General features: G+C 41.9%; 1 protein-coding gene and 1 long non-coding RNA gene across 2 annotated transcripts in view; both read left to right on the top strand.

Moving 5' to 3' along the window:
* The window catches only part of LOC124798702, a 436588-nt gene extending 416384 nt beyond the window's left edge, over positions 1 to 20204 (top strand). The window contains exon 4 of the long non-coding RNA XR_007016971.1: positions 20128 to 20204. This is a non-coding gene — a long non-coding RNA (uncharacterized LOC124798702). The remainder of the gene's footprint in view (positions 1 to 20127) is intronic.
* Positions 20205 to 20217: 13 nt separating this feature from the next.
* The window catches only part of LOC124799085, a gene marked incomplete at its 5' end in the record, with an annotated part of 109040 nt that continues 107053 nt past the window's right edge, over positions 20218 to 22204 (top strand). Inside the window, one exon of the mRNA XM_047262623.1 lies at positions 20218 to 20379. Coding sequence (XP_047118579.1) covers positions 20218 to 20379 — 162 coding nt within the window. The remainder of the gene's footprint in view (positions 20380 to 22204) is intronic.

The raw sequence follows: 22204 nt of genomic DNA, 5'->3' as shown, positions 1-22204 counted from the left end.
CCGCATGTTGCAGGTCCTGTACGGGTCTTTCTGGATACAGAAAATGTTAGACTGCTGCCCTGGCCAGCACATTCTCCACATCTCTCACCAATTGAAAACGTCTGGTCAATGGTGGGCGAGCAACTGACTCGTCACAATACGCCAGTCACTACTCTCGATGAACTGTGGTATCGTGTTGAAGCTGCATGGGCAGCTGTACCTGTACACACCATCCAAGCTCTGTTTGACTCAATGCCCAGGCGTACCTAGTGGTTGTTCTGGGTACTCATTTCTCAGGATCTATGCACCCAAATTGCGTGTAAATGTAATCACATGTCAGCTCTAGTATAATATACACTCCTGGAAATTGAAATAAAAACACCGTGAATTCATTGTCCCAGGAAGGGGAAACTTTATTGACACATTCCTGGGGTCAGATACATCACATGATCACACTGACACAACCACAGGCACATAGACACAGGCAACAGAGCATGCACAATGTCGGCACTAGTACAGTGTATATCCACCTTTCGCAGCAATGCAGGCTGCTATTCTCCCATGGAGACGATCGTAGAGATGCTGGATGTAGTCCTGTGAAACGGCTTGCCATGCCATTTCCACCTGGCGCCTCAGTTGGACCAGCGTTCGTGCTGGACGTGCAGACCGCGTGAGACGACGCTTCATCCAGTCCCAAACATGCTCAATGGGGGACAGATCCGGAGATCTTGCTGGCCAGGGTAGTTGGCTTACACCTTCTAGAGCACGTTGGGTGGCACGGGATACATGCGGACGTGCATTGTCCTGTTGGAACAGCAAGTTCCCTTGCCGGTCTAGGAATGGTAGAACGATGGGTTCGCACTATTCAGTGTCCCCTCGACGATCACCAGTGGTGTACGGCCAGTGTAGGAGATCGCTCCCCACACCATGATGCCGGGTGTTGGCCCTGTGTGCCTCGGTCGTATGCAGTCCTGATTGTGGCGCTCACCTGCACGGCGCCAAACACGCATACGACCATCATTGGCACCAAGGCAGAAGCGACTCTCATCGCTGAAGACGACACGTCTCCATTCGTCCCTCCATTCACGCCTGTCGCGACACCACTGGAGGCGGGCTGCACGATGTTGGGGCGTGAGCGGAAGACGGCCTAACGGTGTGCGGAACCGTAGCCCAGCTTCATGGAGACGGTTGCGAATGGTCCTCGCCGATACCCCAGGAGCAACAGTGTCCCTAATTTGCTGGGAAGTGGCGGTGCGGTCCCCTACGGCACTGCGTAGGATCCTACGGTCTTGGCGTGCATCCGTGCGTCGCTGCGGTCCGGTCCCAGGTCGACGGGCACGTGCACCTTCCGCCGACCACCGGCGACAACATCGATGTACTGTGGAGACCTCACGCCCCACGTGTTGAGCAATTCGGCGGTACGTCCACCCGGCCTCCCGCATGCCCACTATACGCCCTCGCTCAAAGTCCGTCAACTGCACATACGGTTCACGTCCACGCTGTCGCGGCATGCTACCAGTGTTAAAGACTGCGATGGAACTCCGTATGCCATGGCAAACTGGCTGACACTGACGGCGGCGGTGCACAAATGCTGCGCAGCTAGCGCCATTCGACGGCCAACACCGCGGTTCCTGGTGTGTCCGCTGTGCCGTGCGTGTGATCATTGCTTGTACAGCCCTCTCGCAGTGTCCGGAGCAAGTATGGTGGGTCTGACACACCGGTGTCAATGTGTTCTTTTTTCCATTTCCAGGAGTGTATTTGTCCAATAAATATCCATTTATCATCTGCACTTCTTCTTGGAGTAGCAATTTTAATGGCTAGTAGTGTAGATTAACAACGCCTTACTTATCTTTCTCATTATCTAGTCAAACTTAATACAGTCATCACCATCATATTATTTACACCTTAACTCTGCCTTGGGGAGAGAAACAGGTAATGAGGTTCTGCGCACAAGCACTTGATAGTCGTTGAGTGCCCACCGCCAGGCCGACGATGGAAGCTACCCTTTGTGATGCTCAACGCTAATCCACTCACAAAGATCAGGTGGCTTGGAGAGCACCAGGATACAGTACTGCCCGTGAGTAGAGTCTTTGCAGAATAACGTGGCCGGTTAGTGGGCAATCGGCACGGCACGCATGGGGAGAATAATGAGGGGGAGGTGGTAGCGAGCAGGCGCTGTAGGGGAAAGGCTGAGCGCAGGAGGGGAAGTGCTGTTCTAAACCGAAGTCTGACGTCACATTTTCTTTGTAAATTTCATGTGGAGCCCCTAGACATCCGTAACTGCATGGTTATCATTCATAAAAGTCTGTCTCCTCTGCTTTGGTTAGTATCTAAAAAGAATTATGCTGAAAATGCAACAAAAGTCACGACGTATTTCCAATCAGCTTGTTAAGCATTTGTAACTTTCAGAGAAGTGTCATGAGTGGTGAATTTTGACTAAAATTTACATTTGTCTTGTTGCTATGTTAAAACGTGCTTCCTTTGCTCACTAACATGTTGTGCAGTTGCAATGCAGGACAACTCTGAAACAGTGGTGTATCAAGTTTATTAAGTGGGGAACTGAGGAGAAGTAAGCTTACAAAAAAGCACACCCTTGGTACAAAAATAAACGTGTAGTGTCTTCACTTCTCATCTCATCAGCTATCGATGGCCCTTAAGAACCACATTTTTTCATCTAAATAATTTGTAGATAACCGAATAACATGGTCGTTAACGAAGTTTTGCATAATCGAGCTATCATTTGCCTGAACCTCATTTCAATATCTAAAAAAGTTTATCAGATATGAGAAATTTCACGGATATTTCATTCTGGTTTTATCGCTGGTGCATGCGATCGCAAATGAGTCTGCTACAACAGATCAATTTTCTTGAGTTTGGTGAGCGACGGAGACCTCCACCCAATCATAAAGAAAAATTCAATATGTTAGCAAAGTTTCATACGTAGCAACATACTATGTAATATGCACCAAACGCAAAATCATAGCGGCCCTATTTTTCATTGCCAACTTTTTCGAATATCGCACCATATCTTACTAAAAAGCAAATATCACAATAACTATAACCATTAACAAAATTATGGGCACATTATCGTGAAGCTGACATATAAAGCTACAAGTAACCCAAAAATGAAACTTTTGTCAAACAGTTTCTGTAAAATCGTTTGAGAAAGACTGTAGGGTGTGTGCCTTAGTTCTGTCATCAAAGAGCGTCGCAGAACAGCCGGAAGGGGCAAGCAGTGTCGACCTCCCCTTCCAAGCAAACGAATGAACTTGTCCAGCGCTTTGGACGAAAATGGGTTACTGCACACCAGCCACTATATCTTGCGCAGTCTCTAACACAGCTCTACGGCTGGATGTCACATTAGGCAGGAACTGTTTTGATGCGATATCTTTCAAAACATTATTGGGAACCACAGCTCAGATCTTCTATTTACCCTTTACTCGGGATATTTCGAAGCACGTGGGAACAAAATTTCAGGGCTCTTCCCATCTGCGCTAGCCTGTGGATTGTCCGGCCCAGCTTTTACAAACTTCGTGCTAGCAAAAGTTATTATAACAATACTATCACTGGAGGGGTGTTCAGCGCCAAGCCCTGCACTTGGCCGTAGCTGCGGGGACAGACCATCTGAACCAAGTTTAGGAGAGAAGTTAAGGGAAACTGTAGAGGACTAGATTTAGTTCAGTAATTACGCTGTTATCCCACGTTTGATCTGGAGCCGGAGGCGCACTTGTGCTGGGTTCAGAGTTCTGCAACTTGGCTGAACTTCGCTGATGAGCAGTGGAGACATCATGCACATCAGCCCTGTTGACACGGTCGTTACATGAGATTTTGTTAATACTGTACCGCAGTGGTAGCAATATTGGAGAATGTTCTGATAGTCTGATTAGGTCACGTTGATAAATTTCACATTTTTAGGTCATCTGAAATGTGCGAGAGGCAGGGGGATCATTCACACATTCTTGTCTCACTGAATAGTTATTCAGGTCGGCACTGATATGTTACATAACCTAAATGCAACTCGAGATCTTTTAATCGTGTTTTCTTCTTTCGCACTGTCGATTCTACTTTATTTCGGTCTTATGTCTGACTTTCTCCCTGTTTTCTTTACGTTTTTACGCTGTTTTTTTTTTTCTTTATGTTGTTTTATACAAGTATAATTGTCCACTTTTGCGAATTCAAGCGGAATTTTATGTTACGTCAACCACCTTGCTGATGGAGACCCAAATTTTATTCTTTTTGTCCTTTATTCCTTTTTATTCAGTTTTAAAATTAATACAACCTTTTTTGTGTTTTTAATGATCATTTCTGTTGGACTAGCCTTAATAAATTACATTTTCATCAGCTTATCCTATCTCATTTAATAGCTTAAAGTTTTATCGTTGCAAATATTAGTTACGAATTATCGCAGCCACAAGCTGATGTGTTATGCTCACAATAAACTGAAGGCGCCCTGCTTCACTAGATCTAGGGTGGCAGAGATTAGCACAGCTTTCCTTTCTGTCCACTAGATATCTCATAGGAAAGCTGACGTGTGATACGTCTTAACCAGCATTGTGCACAGCTCAATCCACACACACACACACACACACACACACACATTTGCTTACATTACTTACCTTATAATAGATGAAAACATAAATTTTTTCAGGAAACATTGTCTTCCAATAGCCATTGCACATTTTTAGTCTCTTTGCGTCTGCCATTATCAGTTACTTTGCTCCCCTAATAGTAAAGTTTGTCAGTTACTTTTAATGTCTCATTTCCTCATCTAATTCTCTTAAGATAGCCTAATTTAATTTGGCTGCATTTCATTAACTTCATTTTACTTTGATTCATGGTCACCTGGCAACATCTTTTAAGACATTAATCATTCCATTCAGCTGATCATCCGGCCCTCTACCGTCTCTGACAGATAATGATGGAATTTGAAGAAATGAATTGAAATTTGTGCCATAGATGGGACTTGACTCAAGGACTCCTTGCTTACTCGATAGGTGTGCTAGCCATTGCACCACTGTAGCAGTATAGCTAACACACCTTCACAGACTACCCTCGTCCAATGCCCTTCGTAACACAAACTTCAATTCACGTCTTCAGCTTATTTTCCCTTGCTTAGATAGCCACTATCGCTGAGGATCTCTGGTATTGGAGTAGCACCCCAGCTTTGGATGTAGTGGGGTGCTATTCCAACACCAGAGAACCTCAGCGATAGTGACGATCTAAGAACGGGAAAATAAACTCAAGACGAGAATGTAAGTTTGTGTTAGGGAGGTCAATGGTTTAGGGTAGTCCATGCAGATGTACTGGTTAGAATGCTGTGGTGGTGTAATGGCTAGCACGCCTGCCCAGTAAGCAAGGAGACCCAAGTTGAAGTCTCCCAATGGCTCAAATTTCCATTCATTTCTTCAGCTTCTATCATTATCGTAGATAAAGATGAGACTCAAATGTCTCAAGGAAAATTTAATTATATTAGGTCTCTGATAGAATTGCATTGTAATTGGCAAATGTTGAAGTTTTTGTTTCTTCTTCCCCAACATTAATCCCATTTCCAAATTTCTCCATAGTTTCCGTTGCTGCATGCTCAATGTACAAATTCGACAGCAATATGGGTAATTCAGAAGCTAGTCTCATTTGTCAACTACTTCCTCCACCACCTCTTGCCATGTCATGTTGTCCCTCACCCTTATAACTGAAGTGTGGCTCTATACATGTTGTAGACAAGATTCTGCTCACTACATTCTATTCTCACTACCATCATCTTCAAAGAGATTATTCGAGTCAGCATTGTCAACAACGTTCTCTGAATCTACAAGTGCTATATATGTGAGTTTGCCTTTCTTCAACTCTTCTTCTAGTGTAAGTATTTAGGATAAGTATTGCTTTGCGGAAACTGATGTGACCCTATGTCGAGTTATGATTATTCATAATATTTATAATGTTTTTTCTCCTGTGTTGGCGAACGTCAGCTATGGCGTTTGCTAAGTACTGAAATGCTTCTTTTTGGGTTCTGTACTCAATCGGTAAAAAGGGAATCATTTTGCGAATACAATCACTCCGTTGCCTGTCTGTCTGTCTGTCTTTCTGCCCGACTGTTCAAATCCGTTTTTGTCAAGAACGGGTAAGCGCATCAAGTTAAAATTTATGTAATGTATTGTGTCTACAGTCCCTTGACGATGGAAAAAAGTGAGACTCCTAAGTTAATGCAATCAAAACAACGGCTATCTATGTCACATATTTTGACACTTCGCAAACTCACTCATCAAAACCTACGGGGTACTTCACGTTGGCATAGAATCAAGAAATTTGTCAAGAAGCAAGATTTCACAGTACCACCACAGGAGAAAACTCGAAAATATTTAATTTGTAATTACATCGCACAAAAAGTTTTTGTAATTTGTTAACGGACTGTCTGTTCGTCCGTCTTTTTTTCTCAGAAAGTGGTAGAAGTATCAAGTTGAAAATTATATCACATACTCTTGAAAAGGTCTGTGTAACCCTGGTGTCAACTGTCGTAGCATGGTTTCGTCTTTATTTTACGTGTGCCCAATAAACGACAGTACGAAATACGGTTAAATAACTAATCTAAGAAACGGCGCACAGAATTAATATCGTGGAGATAATGTGAAATGGACTGCTTAGTGTTTGAGTGAAAAACGTTGCCTAGAAACTGCCCCAAGTGAACTATTTCTTACTGATGCTGAAAATCCTTATATACGTAATACACGTGAAAAATAATGCTCTATTGGCTAGAAAATACGACAGTCTGCAGTAATCAACTAGATGTCTCCCAGCTGGATGCAGAGATCCCATCCACGGGAGCAGCCGAAGTTCTTCGTATGGTTGTTGCATTGTGTCTGTGTGACACCGAGGTCAAGCTGCATCGAAAATACATAGCTTTGTTGCAGATGTGACTAAATTTTTTTAGCGTAAAGTGCATAGTTCAACTAAAATCAACTGTCTATGGACGAAAACCTTAGAATGATATTGCACCTCTAGAAATGAAGTGAGATGCACTGTCAACGCGCTAACCTTCGCAAACTGAAGACGTGCTTTACTGATTCTTCTGGATTTTGGCTATTTTGAGTGTGATAAACTGATGCTACAGTGTTCGTATTCGGGACGCTAGTGTAGTTCTTAAGAAAGAGGATACACAAACCACCGATAGTACACCTGATTCATGTTTTGTTTGGTTCTCGCTAGTGAAAGGTTGCGTCCAGCATTCACTCCTGTGTTGTTATTAATTCAGTATCAGTTTAATAAAAGAGACGAACTTCATTTATAATTTTACTACCTTGAATACTTATTTCAGTTGTCTAACATTTAAAGATAGTTTAGTTAGAAGCTTCATTCGCACATCGATAATAGCTGGCATGATCACTACTACTAGCGTAATGGTTACCAATCATTCTAAGACCATTACCGACAAGAGAAATCAGATATTACGTAGCAGGCCCCTGATCCCTCCCCATCATCAACGTTAGCGCCTAACTAAATTTAGAATGAAAAATAATTTTCTTTGAACGTTTTTATTTTTAAAATTACGAAAGGTAAACGATGTTTAGCTTTTGTAGCTGCTTCATTTCAATTATGAACTAATAAGGGAATGAGACAATTGGCACTGCTAACAACCATATTTATAGAATGATTAAGAAATTCTCAATGCACCGTGAGCGTTGCCTACAACTCCGTGTCAGAAAAGAAAACTAACTATCCATGTTGTCTTTGTATGACCATCCTTGTAGTAGATGCTTACAGGAACTTCGTCTGTTCAGTATGAAATGAAAATTAAAACACCTGCAGCCGTCTCTTTCGAATTTAATTTATTTACGCAAACATCTTCATTGTTGCGTTAATCGTTTTCAGGCCCCTGATCAATGGACCACCCTATATATACAGCGTGGTCCATTGATAGTGACCGGGACAAATATCTCACGACGTAAGCATCAAACGAAAAAGCTACAAAGAACGAAACTCCTCTAGCTTGAAGGGGGAAACCAGATGGCGCTATGGTTGGCCCGCTAGATGGCGCTGCCATAGGTTAAACGGACGTCAACTGCGTTTTATTAAATAGGAACCCCCATTTTATATTACATATTCGTGTAGTAAATAAAGAAATATGAATATTTTAGTTGGACCACTTTTTTCGCTTTGCGATAGATGGCGGTGTAATAGTCACATACATGTATGTACGTGGTATCAAATAACATTCCGCCAGTGCGGACCGTATTTGCTTCGTGATACATTACCCGTGTTAAAATGGACCGTTTACCAATTGCGGAAAAGATCGGTTCGTGTTGATGTATGGCTATTGTGATCAAAAATGCCCAACGGACGTGTGCTATGCATGCTGCTCGGTATCCTGGACGACATCATCCGAGTGTCAGGACCGTTCGCCGGATAGTTATGTTATTTAAGGAAACAGGAAGTGTTCAGCCACACGTGGAACTTCAACCACGACCTGCAACAAATGATGATGCCCAAGTAGGTGTTTTAGCTGCTGTGGCTGCTAATCAGCACTTCAGTTGCAGATAAATTGCGCGAGAATCTGGAATCTCAAAAACGTCGGTGTTGAGAATGCTACAGCAACATCGATTGCACCCGTACCATATTCCTATGCACCAGGAATTGCGTGGCGACGACTTTGAACGTCGTGTACAGTTCTGCCACTGGGCACAAGACAAATTACGGACGATGACAGATTTTTTGCACGCGTTCTATTTAGCGACGAAGCGTCATTCACCAACAGCGGTAACGTAAACCGGCATAATATGCACTATTGGGCAACGGAAAATCCACGATGGCTGCGACAAGTGGAACATCAGCGACCTTGGCGGGTTAATGTATGGTGCGGCATTATGGGAGAAAGGATAACTGGCCCCCATTTTAGCGATAGCAATCGAAATGGTGCAATGTATGCTGATTTCCTACGTAATGTTCTACCGATGTTACTACCAGATGGTTCACAGCATGACAGAATGGCGATGTACTTCCAACATGATGGATGTCCGGCACATAGCTCGCGTGCGGTTGAAACGGTACTGAATAGCATATTTCATGACAGGTGGATTGGTCGTCGAAGCACGTTCACCGGATCTGACGTCCCCGGATTTCTTTCTGTGAGGAAAATTGAAGGATATTTGCTATCGTGATCCACCGACAACGTCTGACAACATGCGTCAGCGTATTGTCAATGCATGTGCGAACGTTACGGAAGGCGAACTGATCGCTGTTGAGACGAATGTCGTTACACGTATTGCCAAATGCATTGAGGTTGACGGACATCATTTTGAACATTTATTGCATTAATGTGAGCCATATGTTTGTGACTATTACAGTGCCATCTATCACAAAGCGAAAAATGTGGTCCAACTAAAATATTCATATTTCTTTATGTACTTCACGAATATGTAATTAAAAAATGGGGGTTCCTATTTTTAAAAAAAGGCAGTTAATATCCTTTTGACCTATGGCAGCGCCATCTAGCGGGTCAACCATAGCGCCATCTGGTTTCCCCCTTCAAGCTAGAGAAGTTTCGTTCTTTGTAGTTTTTTCACTTGACGCTTATTTCGTGAGATATTTGTCCCGGTCACGATCAATGGACCACCCTGTATATATATATATATAGTTGAATATCTGCAAAATTGTATCACTGTACGACACATAGTTTACGAGAAATGACGTTATAGACATTTATGTGCGTGATAAATATAGCTTTTGCTTAAAGTGCACTGCAAATTACCCAATATAATTGCTCCATTTTTTCATATTGGGAGCACTTAACGACTTCTAACAAATTTTAAGAATAATTTCAGATCTTTCATAAACTTTTTCTCGCTTACATGCTTGAAGTCAGATATTTAACATATTAATCAATTTATAATTAAACGTATGAAGCTGCTTTACACATGAGTGTAGTTTCACCTTTCACAAATGTTCAGTGTGTCCTCCACTGGATGCAGGACAGACATCCGGGCAATAGTCAGACGCATATCATACTTTTTCGACCGTGCACGAAGCTATCATTCACTGCTGCTTAAGTGCGACGTCGCATTTCATTCAAAATAGTCGGAAAGCGAGGCCCATTGACAGAGTTTTCTACAAACCTCTACAAAAACAGAAGAAAAAGAAATCAAATACCGTAAGATTAGGCAACTTTGGAGGCCAATGGTGAAATGAGGGATTCGTACGCCCCTTACGCTGTAGAATGTACACTGTCGTAATCTTGACGAAAATCAGTCCGCACAGCAGTAACTGAACTGCACCTGTTGAAAGGAAAACAGCAAAATGCCTTTTCTTACAATGTTATCGCCATCTCGATTTGATGCAGGTTGGCTAATGAACTAGCGCGCCACACCACGAGATCACCGGGTACCACGCGAACTGGTGCCTTAGAAGTACCGCCAATAAAAAGATTTGATTTCAATATTTAGTTAAAATTTTCGCTAGGTTTCTGTCTTCGTTCAAATATGTAGTTTCGTGAAATCGGTTGGCTCATTCTCTAACGTTCTGTATTGAACTTATTTAATTTTCAGTTGTCGATTTCTCAAAAATTCTTTAACCACTCTTTCAACAGAAAAAAATCATACCGTTATTTTATCTGCAGATAAAAGGCTGCACACAAAGAACTGTTTTATTTTCCTATTCTTTTTTCTTCTATTTTCGTGTTCTTTTATTATTTTATTTTTTCTGTCTAAATCAACCTTTTCTTTATAGAAACACCAGATAACATTTCAGGCACATTCCCTGTGTATTTTTTTTGTATAAGGTACCTGTGGTCTCCATTGGCTTGTTACACAGCAATTACATTTAATCTGGTTTCGTGGCCCCATTATTTTTGTATATGTATCACACTGAAAATATCTGCACGATAGTGAAAATGTCGACGGGATGCGCTGAGTGTCGTGTTTGGAAATAAATTTGTTGCGTTCAATCTCGGTATTTGTTGTCAATAGTGATGGAACAACAGACTGGTTCTATCAACCGATTGTTTTTTCGTTCAGTCGGTTTTTTCAATCGAATGAAACAACCAAATGAAACTAGGCTTTGCTACCGCGTAAGCTAAATGAATGTGCTTCACTCATATCCGGGTTTGAGTGGTTTCACTTAATGAGAGACAAGCGACTGACGGTTTTGGCAGTTACATGATTATTTTCAATAAGGCTCCTCTTTTGACTGATTTCATTGACGTACTTATCAGTGCTGCTGGTTGCACATGAAACACAGCAGACTAGGGTTGCCAACCTCTTTACGGACAAATAACGTGTCTTATTTCAAGGAGAGGTGAATAAAAAGTATACTACTGAAAAACGTAGTATTTTCAAAATTTATGTATTTATTTACTTAAATACGAGTTTTTCACACTTTCAGCATTAAATAAGGATTTTTGTTTGGTTTCAAAAGCTTATTAACTAGTGCTGTATTATAAATTTACATTTAAATAAGGGATCAATTACTTTTTCATTTAAATCGAAGCAAGCTCTGCCTCTCTCTTCCCGCTGGTTTGCACCCATCACCAATAATTAATTCTATGTTGGTAAACGCTGAGGTGATGTGAACAGCAAGTATATAAGACACAATTTTTTAATTGTTTGGAGACTTAATCACCTGCTTTTTAAACACCTACTGTCATTTTTCTCGGAAGCATTTTAGGGCGCGTAAAATTTGTTATGACTTGTTAATTTTCTTTCAGTTTCTTTAACTAATAAGTGTTTCACAATAGGAATCATCTTCTCATATTGAGTTTATCTTGAGGATCACCTTTTATTCAGTCATTTGATTTCTTCCATTCCAATCCCACAGAGCTTTTTGACAATTTGCTCCGGACACAGCGTTCAGTGTTAAGAGAGCGCCGATTCATAAATGGGAACGAAAACTCAACTAAAAGTTACTCATTGACACAAAATAAAAAGCAACTATCGGTACGGCAACAACAGTGACGACAGGTGATAGAGGGCAATCAACAATAATGATTTAACAGTGGCAAAAAGATTGAAGTTTCCGCTCAGAACTGAATGCGCCGCTGTACGACGACTGTTTCCATTAGGCTGCTCCCAAAGGCTGGTTTCACTCGAAAGAAACGGATGAATGATAAACCTACGGATACATAAAACTACAACCGACCAAATGGATTCTTTTGTTTCAGCTGGTTCCCACATATTGGTTTTACTCAAAAAAATTAATGAATAATCCAACCGATACTTAAAGCGAGAAGCGATTGAAGCAATTGTTTTCATTCGGTTGTTCCCACCTCTAGCTGAATGTTTCTTAACAAGAAGTCAGATGTAGAAACTATTTTTAATAACCATTTTTAAGTGTTGTAGAGAAAATAGGTTCCAGCTATTCATTGGAAAATGCAAGACAGTATATGGAAGAGGCAGTACCTATGCAATTTGATAAAATTGAAATTCAACCCACCTCTCCTACTGAAATTAGGAAAATAATAAATTCACTCAAAAGTAAAAGCTCACAGGGAATTGATGGCATTTCCAACAGAGTACCAAAAGCTTGTTCCCAACAAGTAAGTAGGATTCTCAGCCACATACGTAGTAGGTCACTGAAACAAGGAATTTTTCCAGATAGACAGAAATATGCTATTGTTACACCACTGCATAGGAAAGTGGATAGAACTGATGCTAACAACTACTGCCCAATCTCATTTCTGACATCTTTATCCAAACGTCTTGAAAAAGTAATGTATTCAAGAATAGCATCACATATTTGTAAAAATGAAGTACTAACAAAATGTCAGTTTGGTTTTCAGAAAGGCTTTTCAACAGAAAATGCTATACATGCTTTCACTGATCAAATATTAAATGCAATGAATAACCGAACATCACCCATTGGGATATTTTTTGATCTCTCAAAGGGTTTTGATTGAGTGAATCATGAAATTCTTCTAGATAAGTTTAAGTATTATGGTATGAGTGGGACAGTGCACAAATGGTTTAATTAATACTTAACTAGAAGAATGCAGAAGGTTGAAATTAACAGTACAGATAGTCTACAAAAACCAGCAGGGTCCTCTAACTGGGGAGGTATCAAGAATGGTGTCCCACAGGGTTCAGTCGTGGGTCTCTTATTGTTCTTAACATATTTTAACGACTTGCAACTCTATATTCATGAAGATGCAAAGTTAGTTCTTTTTGTTGATGATAAAAGTATAGTAATCACACCCAAGAAGCAAGAATCAGCTGAGAAAATTGCAAATAATGTCTTTCAGAAAATTATTAAGTTGTTCTCTGCAAATGGCCTCTCACTAAATTTTGAGAAAACACAGTTTATACAATTCTGTACAGTAAATGGCATAACATCATTGATAAATATAGACAATGAACGGAAGTCTTTTGCTAAGGTAGAATACCCAAATTTTCTGGGTGTATGCATTGATGAGAAATTGAATTGGAAGAAACACATCGATGATCTGCTGAAAGGGTTAGGTTCAGCTACTTATGCTATTAGGGTTATTGCAAATTTTGGTGACAAACATATCAGAAAATTAGCCTACTGTGCCTGTTTTCATTCATGGCTTTCATATGGCATCATATTTTGGGGCAATTCGTCATTAAGAGAGAAAGTATTCATTGCACAAAAGCATGTAATCAGCCCACTCAAGATCACCTTGCAGAAATTTATTTAAGGAACTCGGGATATTCACAGTACCTTCGCAATACATATATTCACTTACGAAATAACCCATCCCAATTCAAAAATAACAGCGAAGTGTATAACTACAACACTAGAAGAAAGAATGATATTCACTATTCTAGATTAAATCTCACTTTGGCACAGAAAGTGGTGAATTATGCTGCCACAATAATCTTTGGTCATTTGCCAAATAGTATTAAAAGTCTGACAGATAGCCAACCAACATTTCTGAATGACAACTCCTTCTACTCAATAGATGACTTCTTAGATAGGAAGTAGTAACTGTAAAAAAAAAATTTAATTAATTATCTTACGTAAAGAAAACTTATGTTAAAGTGACACGTTCCACATCATTACGAAATGTCATATTCATGATCTATGGAACAAGGATTAATGTATGTATGTATGTATATGTATGTATGTATGTGGCTAGAGATGCAGATATCATTATGGTAAACATCGATGTACAATATATCGATGTTCAGAAAATAAGATCATAGAAATGAATTTCGTCTAGAAGATACCAATGTATCGAAACACTGACGTTTTTTCAAATCATCTGGTTCTGGCGGAGGTTCGAGTTCTCCCTCAGGCGTGGGTGTGTGTGTTTGTCCTTAGGATAATTTAGGTTAAGTAGTGTGTAAGCTTAGGGACTGATGACCTTAGCAGTTAAGTCCCATAAGATTTCACACACATTTGACGTTCTTTTTTTTTCAAATCATCAATGGGAGCAAAAACTACCAGTTTGTGCGTTTTTACTATAGTACGCAATGTGTGTGTCAAATAAATTAATTAATTGCTACTACAAATTAAATAATTTCGGTAAATTTAAAATCCAATTACAGTTTTATATTTTCTAGTCTCAAAACAAGTATACGGCACATAACACCAAATTGCTTTAACACAGTATTAGTATTTTCTTTTTACTTTTCCTATTAATCATAGTTGCATTTCACAGCTTAGAAACTGAATGTAAAAACAACACTTTTAAAAGCCGTTTCCCGACGAACGATTACATTGTTGATTTATTGTCGCACCGCCTCTAGAAAAAAAATCGTTCGCTTGGGACCGACATTGCTACAATTGGTAAATACTTCATGACGGTCTTATATACGCCTGGAAACATGGATTTAATGTCTTCCCACATTTCAATAGGATTTTGAGTGATCGCAGCAACACTGAACCAGTATGCTCGTACATCTGAAATTCGGTCTCCAGTGTAGCAGTGGATGACAACAGCCTAAAATTAATACCACTATGTGCTAAATGTTTATGATATTTCCATACATCAAAAGTCTTGTCTCCTTTTTCTGACTCGTTGGAAGTATAGCTGTTGTTGTTGGTTTTAGTGGCGTTCCATAATTACGGTTAATGCAGCAATTTACCATTTTCACGAGTTTAATAGTTCAATTTACTGTTAAAAATAAATTTACCACAACCTTATCTCTTTTTTATATCACCATTTTCACAAAAAAGTATAAAGGGAACTGGGAGTCAAGCAAACTCTTACTTTGAATGGCAGCTGACAAAGGACGGCATGGTTAAAAACAGAAAAAACAGACGTTGAAATGAAACATTGTTCAAAATAACATCGATGATTTGCAATTGGAAACGTCAATTGAAAAAAGTCTATATTTTCCTATTAAAACAAAATATGTTTCTAAATCTTAAGCGTAGCTGCGAAGCAGCGAATGTGTATCTCTGAAGAGGTTGAAAAATCAGCCTACCATTTACAAATAAAGATTTGTTTGCCGTTGACCTAGGTTTCGGTATTTGTAAAATTATTTTCTTGAGATGTAGTGGCCTTGTTTATTTATTTATTTATTTACACGTCAGGTTCTGTAGGACTAAATTGAGGAGCGAATCTACAAGGTCGTGGAACGTGTCAGTACATCAAATTACAACATAAAAGTAATAACAGATAAAAAGAAAATGTTTATGAACCCAAAAAAAGTCAAGCCATAAATTTAAGTGAACGCAATCAACCGTTTCTGAGGCAATAATATCCTTTTAGAATGGAAGAGTTACCCCAAAATATAATACCATACTACATAAGGGAATGAAACTAAGGAAAGTAGACTAATTTTCGTGTCGAACCATCAGCTACTGCAGATACCGTTCGAATAGTAAAAATTACAGCATTAGGTCTCTGAACAAGATCCTGATCGTGGGCTTTCCACGTAAGTTTACTATCTATCTGAACACCTAGAAATTTGAACTGTACAGTTTCACTAATCATATCCCCCCCCCCCCCCCCAATTCCATAATGGACCAACTTGTTACATCACATGATGCTACATCTAATCTACTGTACCATCATGTGATGTGACAGGGCCATTACTTCTGAAGAAGATATTTTTACGAACATCGAAACGTGGGTCAAGGGCTAATAAACCTTTATTTGCAACTGGTTGGCAGATTTTTCAACTTCTTCAAATACACTACTGGCCATTAAAATTGCTACACCAAGAAGAAATGCAGGTGATAAACGGGTATTCATTGGACAAATATATTATTCTAGAACTTTGCAATTTGGGTGCATAGATCCTGAGAAATCAGTACTGAGAACAACCACCTCTATCCCTAATAACGGCGTTGATACGTCTGGGCATTGAGTCAAACAGAGCTTGGACGGCGTGTACAGGTACAGCTGCCCATACAGCTTCAAAACGATACTACAGTTCATCAAGAGTAGTGACTGGCGTATTGTGACGAGCCAGTTGTTCGGCCACCATTGACCAGACGTTTTCAATTAGTGAGAGATCTGGAGAATGTGCTGACCAGGGCAGCAGTCGAACATTTTCTGTATCCAGAAAGGCCCGTACAGGACCTGCAACATGCGGTCGTGCATTATCCTGCTGAAATGTAGGGTTTCGCAGGGATCGAGTGAAGGGTAGAGCCACGGGTCGTAACACATATGAAATGTAACGTCCACTGTTCAAAGTGCCGTCAATGCGAACAAGAGGTGAGCGAGACGTGTAACCAATGGCACCCCATACCATCACGCCGGGTGATACGCCAGTATGGCGATGAAGAATACACGCTTCCAATGTGCGTTCACCGCGATGTCGCCAAACACGGATGCGACGATCATGATGCTGTAAACGGAACCTGGATTCATCCGAAAAAATGACGTTTTCCCATTGGTGCTCCCAGGTTCGTCGTTGAGTACACCATCGCAAGCGCTCCTGTCTGTGATGCAGTGTCAAGGGTAATCGCAGCCATGGTCTCCGAGCTGATCGTCCATGCTGCTGCAAACGCTGTCGAACTGTTCGTGCAGATGGTTGTTGTCTTGCAAACGTCCCCTTCTGTTGACTCATGGATCGAGACGTGGCTGCACGATCCGTTACAGGCATGCGGATCAGATGCTTGTCATCTCGACTGCTAGTGATACGAGGCCGTTGGGATCCAGCACGGCGTTACGTATGACCCTCCTGAACCCACAGATTCCATATTCAGCTAACAGTAATTGGATCTTGACGAACGCGAGCACCAATGTCGCGATACGATAAACCGCATTCGCGGTGGGCTACAATCCGACCTTTATCAAAGTCGGAAACGTGATGGTACGCATTTCTCCTCCTTACACGAGGCATCACAACAACGTTTCACCAGGCAACGCCGGTCAACTGCTGTGTGTGTATGAGAAATCGGTTGGAAACTTTCCTCATGTCAGCACGTTGTAGGTGTCGCCACCGGCGCCAACCTTGTGTGAATTCCCGAAAAGCTAAACATTTGCATATCACAGGATCTTCTTCCTGTCGGTTACATTTCGCGTCTGTAGCACGTCATCTTCGTGGTGTAGCAATTTTAATGGTCAGTAGTGTATATATTGAGAGACCAATGCGATAATACCCAGACTAGTGAACAGGGGTCGACAAGAGGTTCGTAAACTTACACCACTTATTGCTCGAACCGGTCGTTTCTGAGGCAAAAATATCCGTTTAGTATGGAAAGAGTTACCCCACACTATAATACCGTACAACATAAGCGAGTGGAAATAAGCAAAGTAGACTAATTTTCGTGTCGAACGATCACTTACTTTAGATACAGTTAGAATAGTAAAAATGGCAGTATTAAGTCTCTGACAAGATCCTGAACGTGGGCTTTCTACGTAAGTTTACTATCTATCTGAACATCTAGAAATTTGAACTGTTTAGTTTCACTAGTCATATGCTCACTCTGTGAAATTAAAACGTCAGGTTTTGTTGAATTGTGTGTCAGGAACTGTAAAAACTGAGTCTTACTGCGATTTAGCGTTAGTTTATTTTCTACAAGCCATTAACTTATGTCATGAACTGCGCTATTTGAAACAGAGCCAATGTTGCACACAACTTTACTGCCAAACTAGTGTCATCAGCAAACAGAAATATTTTAGGATTACCCATAATACTAGGCTGCATATCATTTATATAAATAAGGAACTGTAAGATGGCAAGAACTATGCCCCTTACATGAAGTCATTAAAGATCACCTAACTCACGTTGAGCGAACTGTAGGGCTGAACAAAAATGACTGACAAGGCACAATACATCTTGTAGAGGGTATAGTATGGACATATTGGAATAATTAATTTCAGTTGATGGTTTTAAAGTAATTCACACGACATGAAAACTTTGAGGAAACGCGTCGCTTTACTGGAGGCTAGTTTATCCCGGGGAAGTATTCGAGTTGACCGTGGCCAGCTGGGGAGCGGCGAAGGGAAGTGACAATAGGCAGCTTAGGGTGGCTCAAGCTCTGAGAAAGCGGTAACGGGGCGCGGCCTCCAGCTGCCTTAACATGAGCGACAGTGAGTGGGTGGTTGACCCCATGCTGGTGTACCGGGAAGCAGATGGAGAACTTGTACGCCTGTTGATAAATGTCTGTCGTCCCGTTTTCAGTGAAACATGCGAGAAAGCCGCGCAAAGCTACGGTGGAGCGGTCAACAGAGGCCAAAATATGTGTGTTCGTGACTATAGCAACTTCACACTGAATTCACGGTCCGCAGGGTCTGAAGAAAATCAGGTGAAGAGCGACAGAATGAAATACGCCGGCCTCCGATGGGAACGTAGGACCAAGGAATCTGAAGTACTCTTCTGGGAGTCAGAATTCCGGAAAAATTGGTGCTTTGTGCAGACGCTAACCTTGATAGATGTCCTGGGAGGAGCTAAATAGCAGAAGTTGAGAGGAAGGGAAATTTTGTGGGAATTTGTTCACTTCCCAGAGCAGGCATTGGTCGGTGCTGGGAAGCGACGCGTAATTAACGCGACTTGCGCTGCAATTGGCGTAAGTGATTTTGCTGGAGGGGAAACCGAGGCGAAGAGCGGACTGGGAGAAGTCTCCGTAGTGGTCTTCTGTTCCCAGCTTGCCTAGAGTGCGGACGTGTCGTTCTTTTCTCAGCTTACCTGAGAGAGAGTGAGCATCTCTGCAGTTTAGGACTTAGCAAACGGAACGATTGAGCTTGGAGATAGGAACTTTTCGTTCAGCTATGTACTGAGCAAGATAGCTAGAAGTGAATAGACGAGCGCAGACTTCCAGTACCACAAAGTCGTCCGACGTCTGCATAACGACGCCGCTCCGCCACGCTGAATTCGGAGATATTGCGCCTGCTCCGGCCACTGATTAATTTGTTGGATCACGTCGGCAAAGTTTCCACGAGGGTTTTATGGGCCGTGTATTGTAGAATTCTTCTCACACTTCGCATTACGCATGGGTCAGTCGATAGGAATTACTTTTCATTTATCGCGCTTTACTCTACGCAAACGCAATTTATTACCACTGCCTGCTAGGAGAGTAATGTAATGTGATGATTGAAGGTCGTGAGTTAAAAATAAATCTGTGCTAATCGACTGCATCTGTTTTCAATCAAGTAGTTGAAATCCCAAGTCACTTTCTTAATTAATTTATGTTCAACATTTGCATCTGGTGTTCAATAGCTACATATAACATCAATGTGCACCACTTTTTAATTAAAAGGGATCAATTCTGAATCAATTAATGTCAACACTGCCACCGCAGTTCAATCAGGAGTCACAGGACCTTATTACTTTCTTTGCATTATCCGACACTGCGGCAGTTTTGCACTCCCTGTTGATCTGTTAGTCAATTACCTGAGGTGAACACACAGCAAAACCAGATAAGTGACGGGTGGGGTGGTACAGAACAGGAGTGGCCCCAACACTGATCCCTGCGGCATCCCCCATTTTACGGTGCCCCTCACGTGATAGCCATTCTCAACGCTGTCTGTTGTTAAAGTAAGAAGTGAACCAATTGTGAGCTACTCCCCGTCTTCTGTAGTGGAACAACTTGTTACATCATATGATGGTACATGTAATCTACTATACCATCATGTGATGTAACAGGGGCATTACTTCTGAAGAAGATATTTATACGAATATCGAAACCTAGGTCAAGGGCTAATAAACCTTTATTTGCAACTGGTTGGCTGATTTTTCAACTTCTTCAAATATGTTTCTGAAACACTGACGAATCGTTTGCACCTCTAAGTGTGTACGCTGCCGGCAGGTGGACGAGACGTACCGCAGCGGATCGTCGGCGGACCTGTCGGCTCTGCCCAGCGTGCCGGACGTGCTGCCCGGGTCGGCGGCGGAGCGCGCGCTGCAGCTGTGCGCGGGGGTGGCGCCGCCCCCGCGGCCACAGCCGCCGCCCGACTCCCTGCTGGACGAGCTGGTGACGCGCAGCGCCGCCTTCCCGCTGCCCTGGCCCGTGCCCGGCGTGCGCTGCGCGCGGCTCCTCCAGAAGCCGGACATCGACAAGGTGAGCCGAGGCTCCCGTCTGACAGACCGTGGCGCGCACCTAACACCACGTGACACTGCAGGTCTTAACGATTGCCAGCAGCCGTCTCCGGTGGAGAGCGAGTAACTATTTCATACGAGTTTAATAATTCTTGACTGCGTGTTTAAATGTATGCAAGCTCTCTATAACACACAACTAAATTAAGAATTTTAGTGGGAACCTTTTCGGTTAAATCTTGATTTCCCGTGGGCCCTGCACGAGGCTGAGCGTTCACGAAGTGTGGTAGAGAAGCCGACTAGTGTGACAAGTTCATTGTAGGGCCCATATATCTCGTTAGCCGTGGGAGAAAGTGGTTGATGTGATAATGCACTCTCGGCGCTCTCCAGAGGCCGTTATCGGCTTCCTTGCGAAAATGGACTCGCGTAAAACAGCTGCGTTAACTCTGCTAGCTATTTTCGAAGAAGAGCAGAGAAAATCGCTAAGAAAATTCTCGGCTCGTCAATGGACTGAACAGCCAATTGCTGGTAGTGGAACGCTATGTAAGGCTGTACAACGATCTGAGATATAAACTAGTAGAAGTTATTTGTTAACTCAACTGTATTACTTTTGCTTCAAAAGGGAATGGCTGTAGATTCTTGCCTTCTGTGGCTGTTGGCACAGATATATAAGAGGCGTTCAAAAATAAACGAGCTGGAGGCATAATTAAAGAAACGAGTATCTGTATATTAGAAGTATTGACCCTTGCTGTTGAGTCACTTGTCCCACTGTGACACAAGGCGGTGAATGGCTGTCTCATAAAATTCCTGGAGCTGTGATGTTAACCAGTTCCGTAAGTACAGCTGAACGTCGTCGTCTGAGGTGAATCGTTTGCCCCTCAGAGCTTTTTTTAAGGGGACCAAAAATGGCCCCCTTCTGATCCACTTTCTGCAGCACGGGACAACAGTGAATGTCCAGCGTTACTCGCAAACCTTTACCACCCTTCGCCAAGCGATCAAATGAAAACGACGAGGCAATCTCACCCGTGGGGTCATTCTGTTCCGCGACAGCGCAAAGCCTCATATGGCAAACACAGTCGCAGCATTCCTGCAGAAATTCGAACGGGAGGTTCTCGGCCACGCTCCGTACAGTCCGGACCTCTCTCCCTGTGATTGCACCATTTTTGTTCCCCTTAAAAAGGCTATGAGGGGCAAACGATTCGCCTCGGACGACGACTTCAAGCTGTACGAGTGGAACTGGTTAACATCGCGGCCCTGGGAATTTTATGAGGCAGCCAATCACCGCCTTGTGTCACAGTGGGACAAGTGCTCAACGGCCAGGGTCAATACTTCTAACATACAGGTACTGGTTTCTGTAATTATGCCTCCGGCTCGTTTCTTTTTGAACGACCCTTATAGCAACAATTCTGGAAGTCGTTTCCGCTGTGTTGGGGAACAGTTTATGACGTTTTCTAATCACGTCCGTATGATTTTCTTTTTAGCCATAGGTATGATGACTTAGTTGGTGCGTTAAATAATGCAGGTATTACATTCTGTACACGTTTCGTACGTTCCACATTTACTACAATATAGCGAACAAAACTCCACTTTTTGGGGTAGATATAAGACGTCCTTATGCAAAACGTCAGGTTCTCTGGTGTTTACAGCAATTTTTTGTTATTACAGGAAAACAACATTCTCCACTAAATATCTCAACGGTTCACGAGACTCATAAATAAATTGTCATGCAATGAGAAATTTAGTGTCGTTCTTAACTTATTGTCGGTTTTTATGAGACTACAACTGCTCCTTAACGTAAAAAGTGTGTTACAAATCAATACAAACAATAGTATTTGCATTTTACGATATCG

Source organism: Schistocerca piceifrons, chromosome 5 (genome assembly GCF_021461385.2).
Source record: "Schistocerca piceifrons isolate TAMUIC-IGC-003096 chromosome 5, iqSchPice1.1, whole genome shotgun sequence".
Taxonomy (NCBI): Eukaryota; Metazoa; Arthropoda; class Insecta; order Orthoptera; family Acrididae; genus Schistocerca; species Schistocerca piceifrons.
Note: the sequence above shows the minus strand (reverse complement) of the source record. Positions and strands in the feature narration are given on the sequence as shown.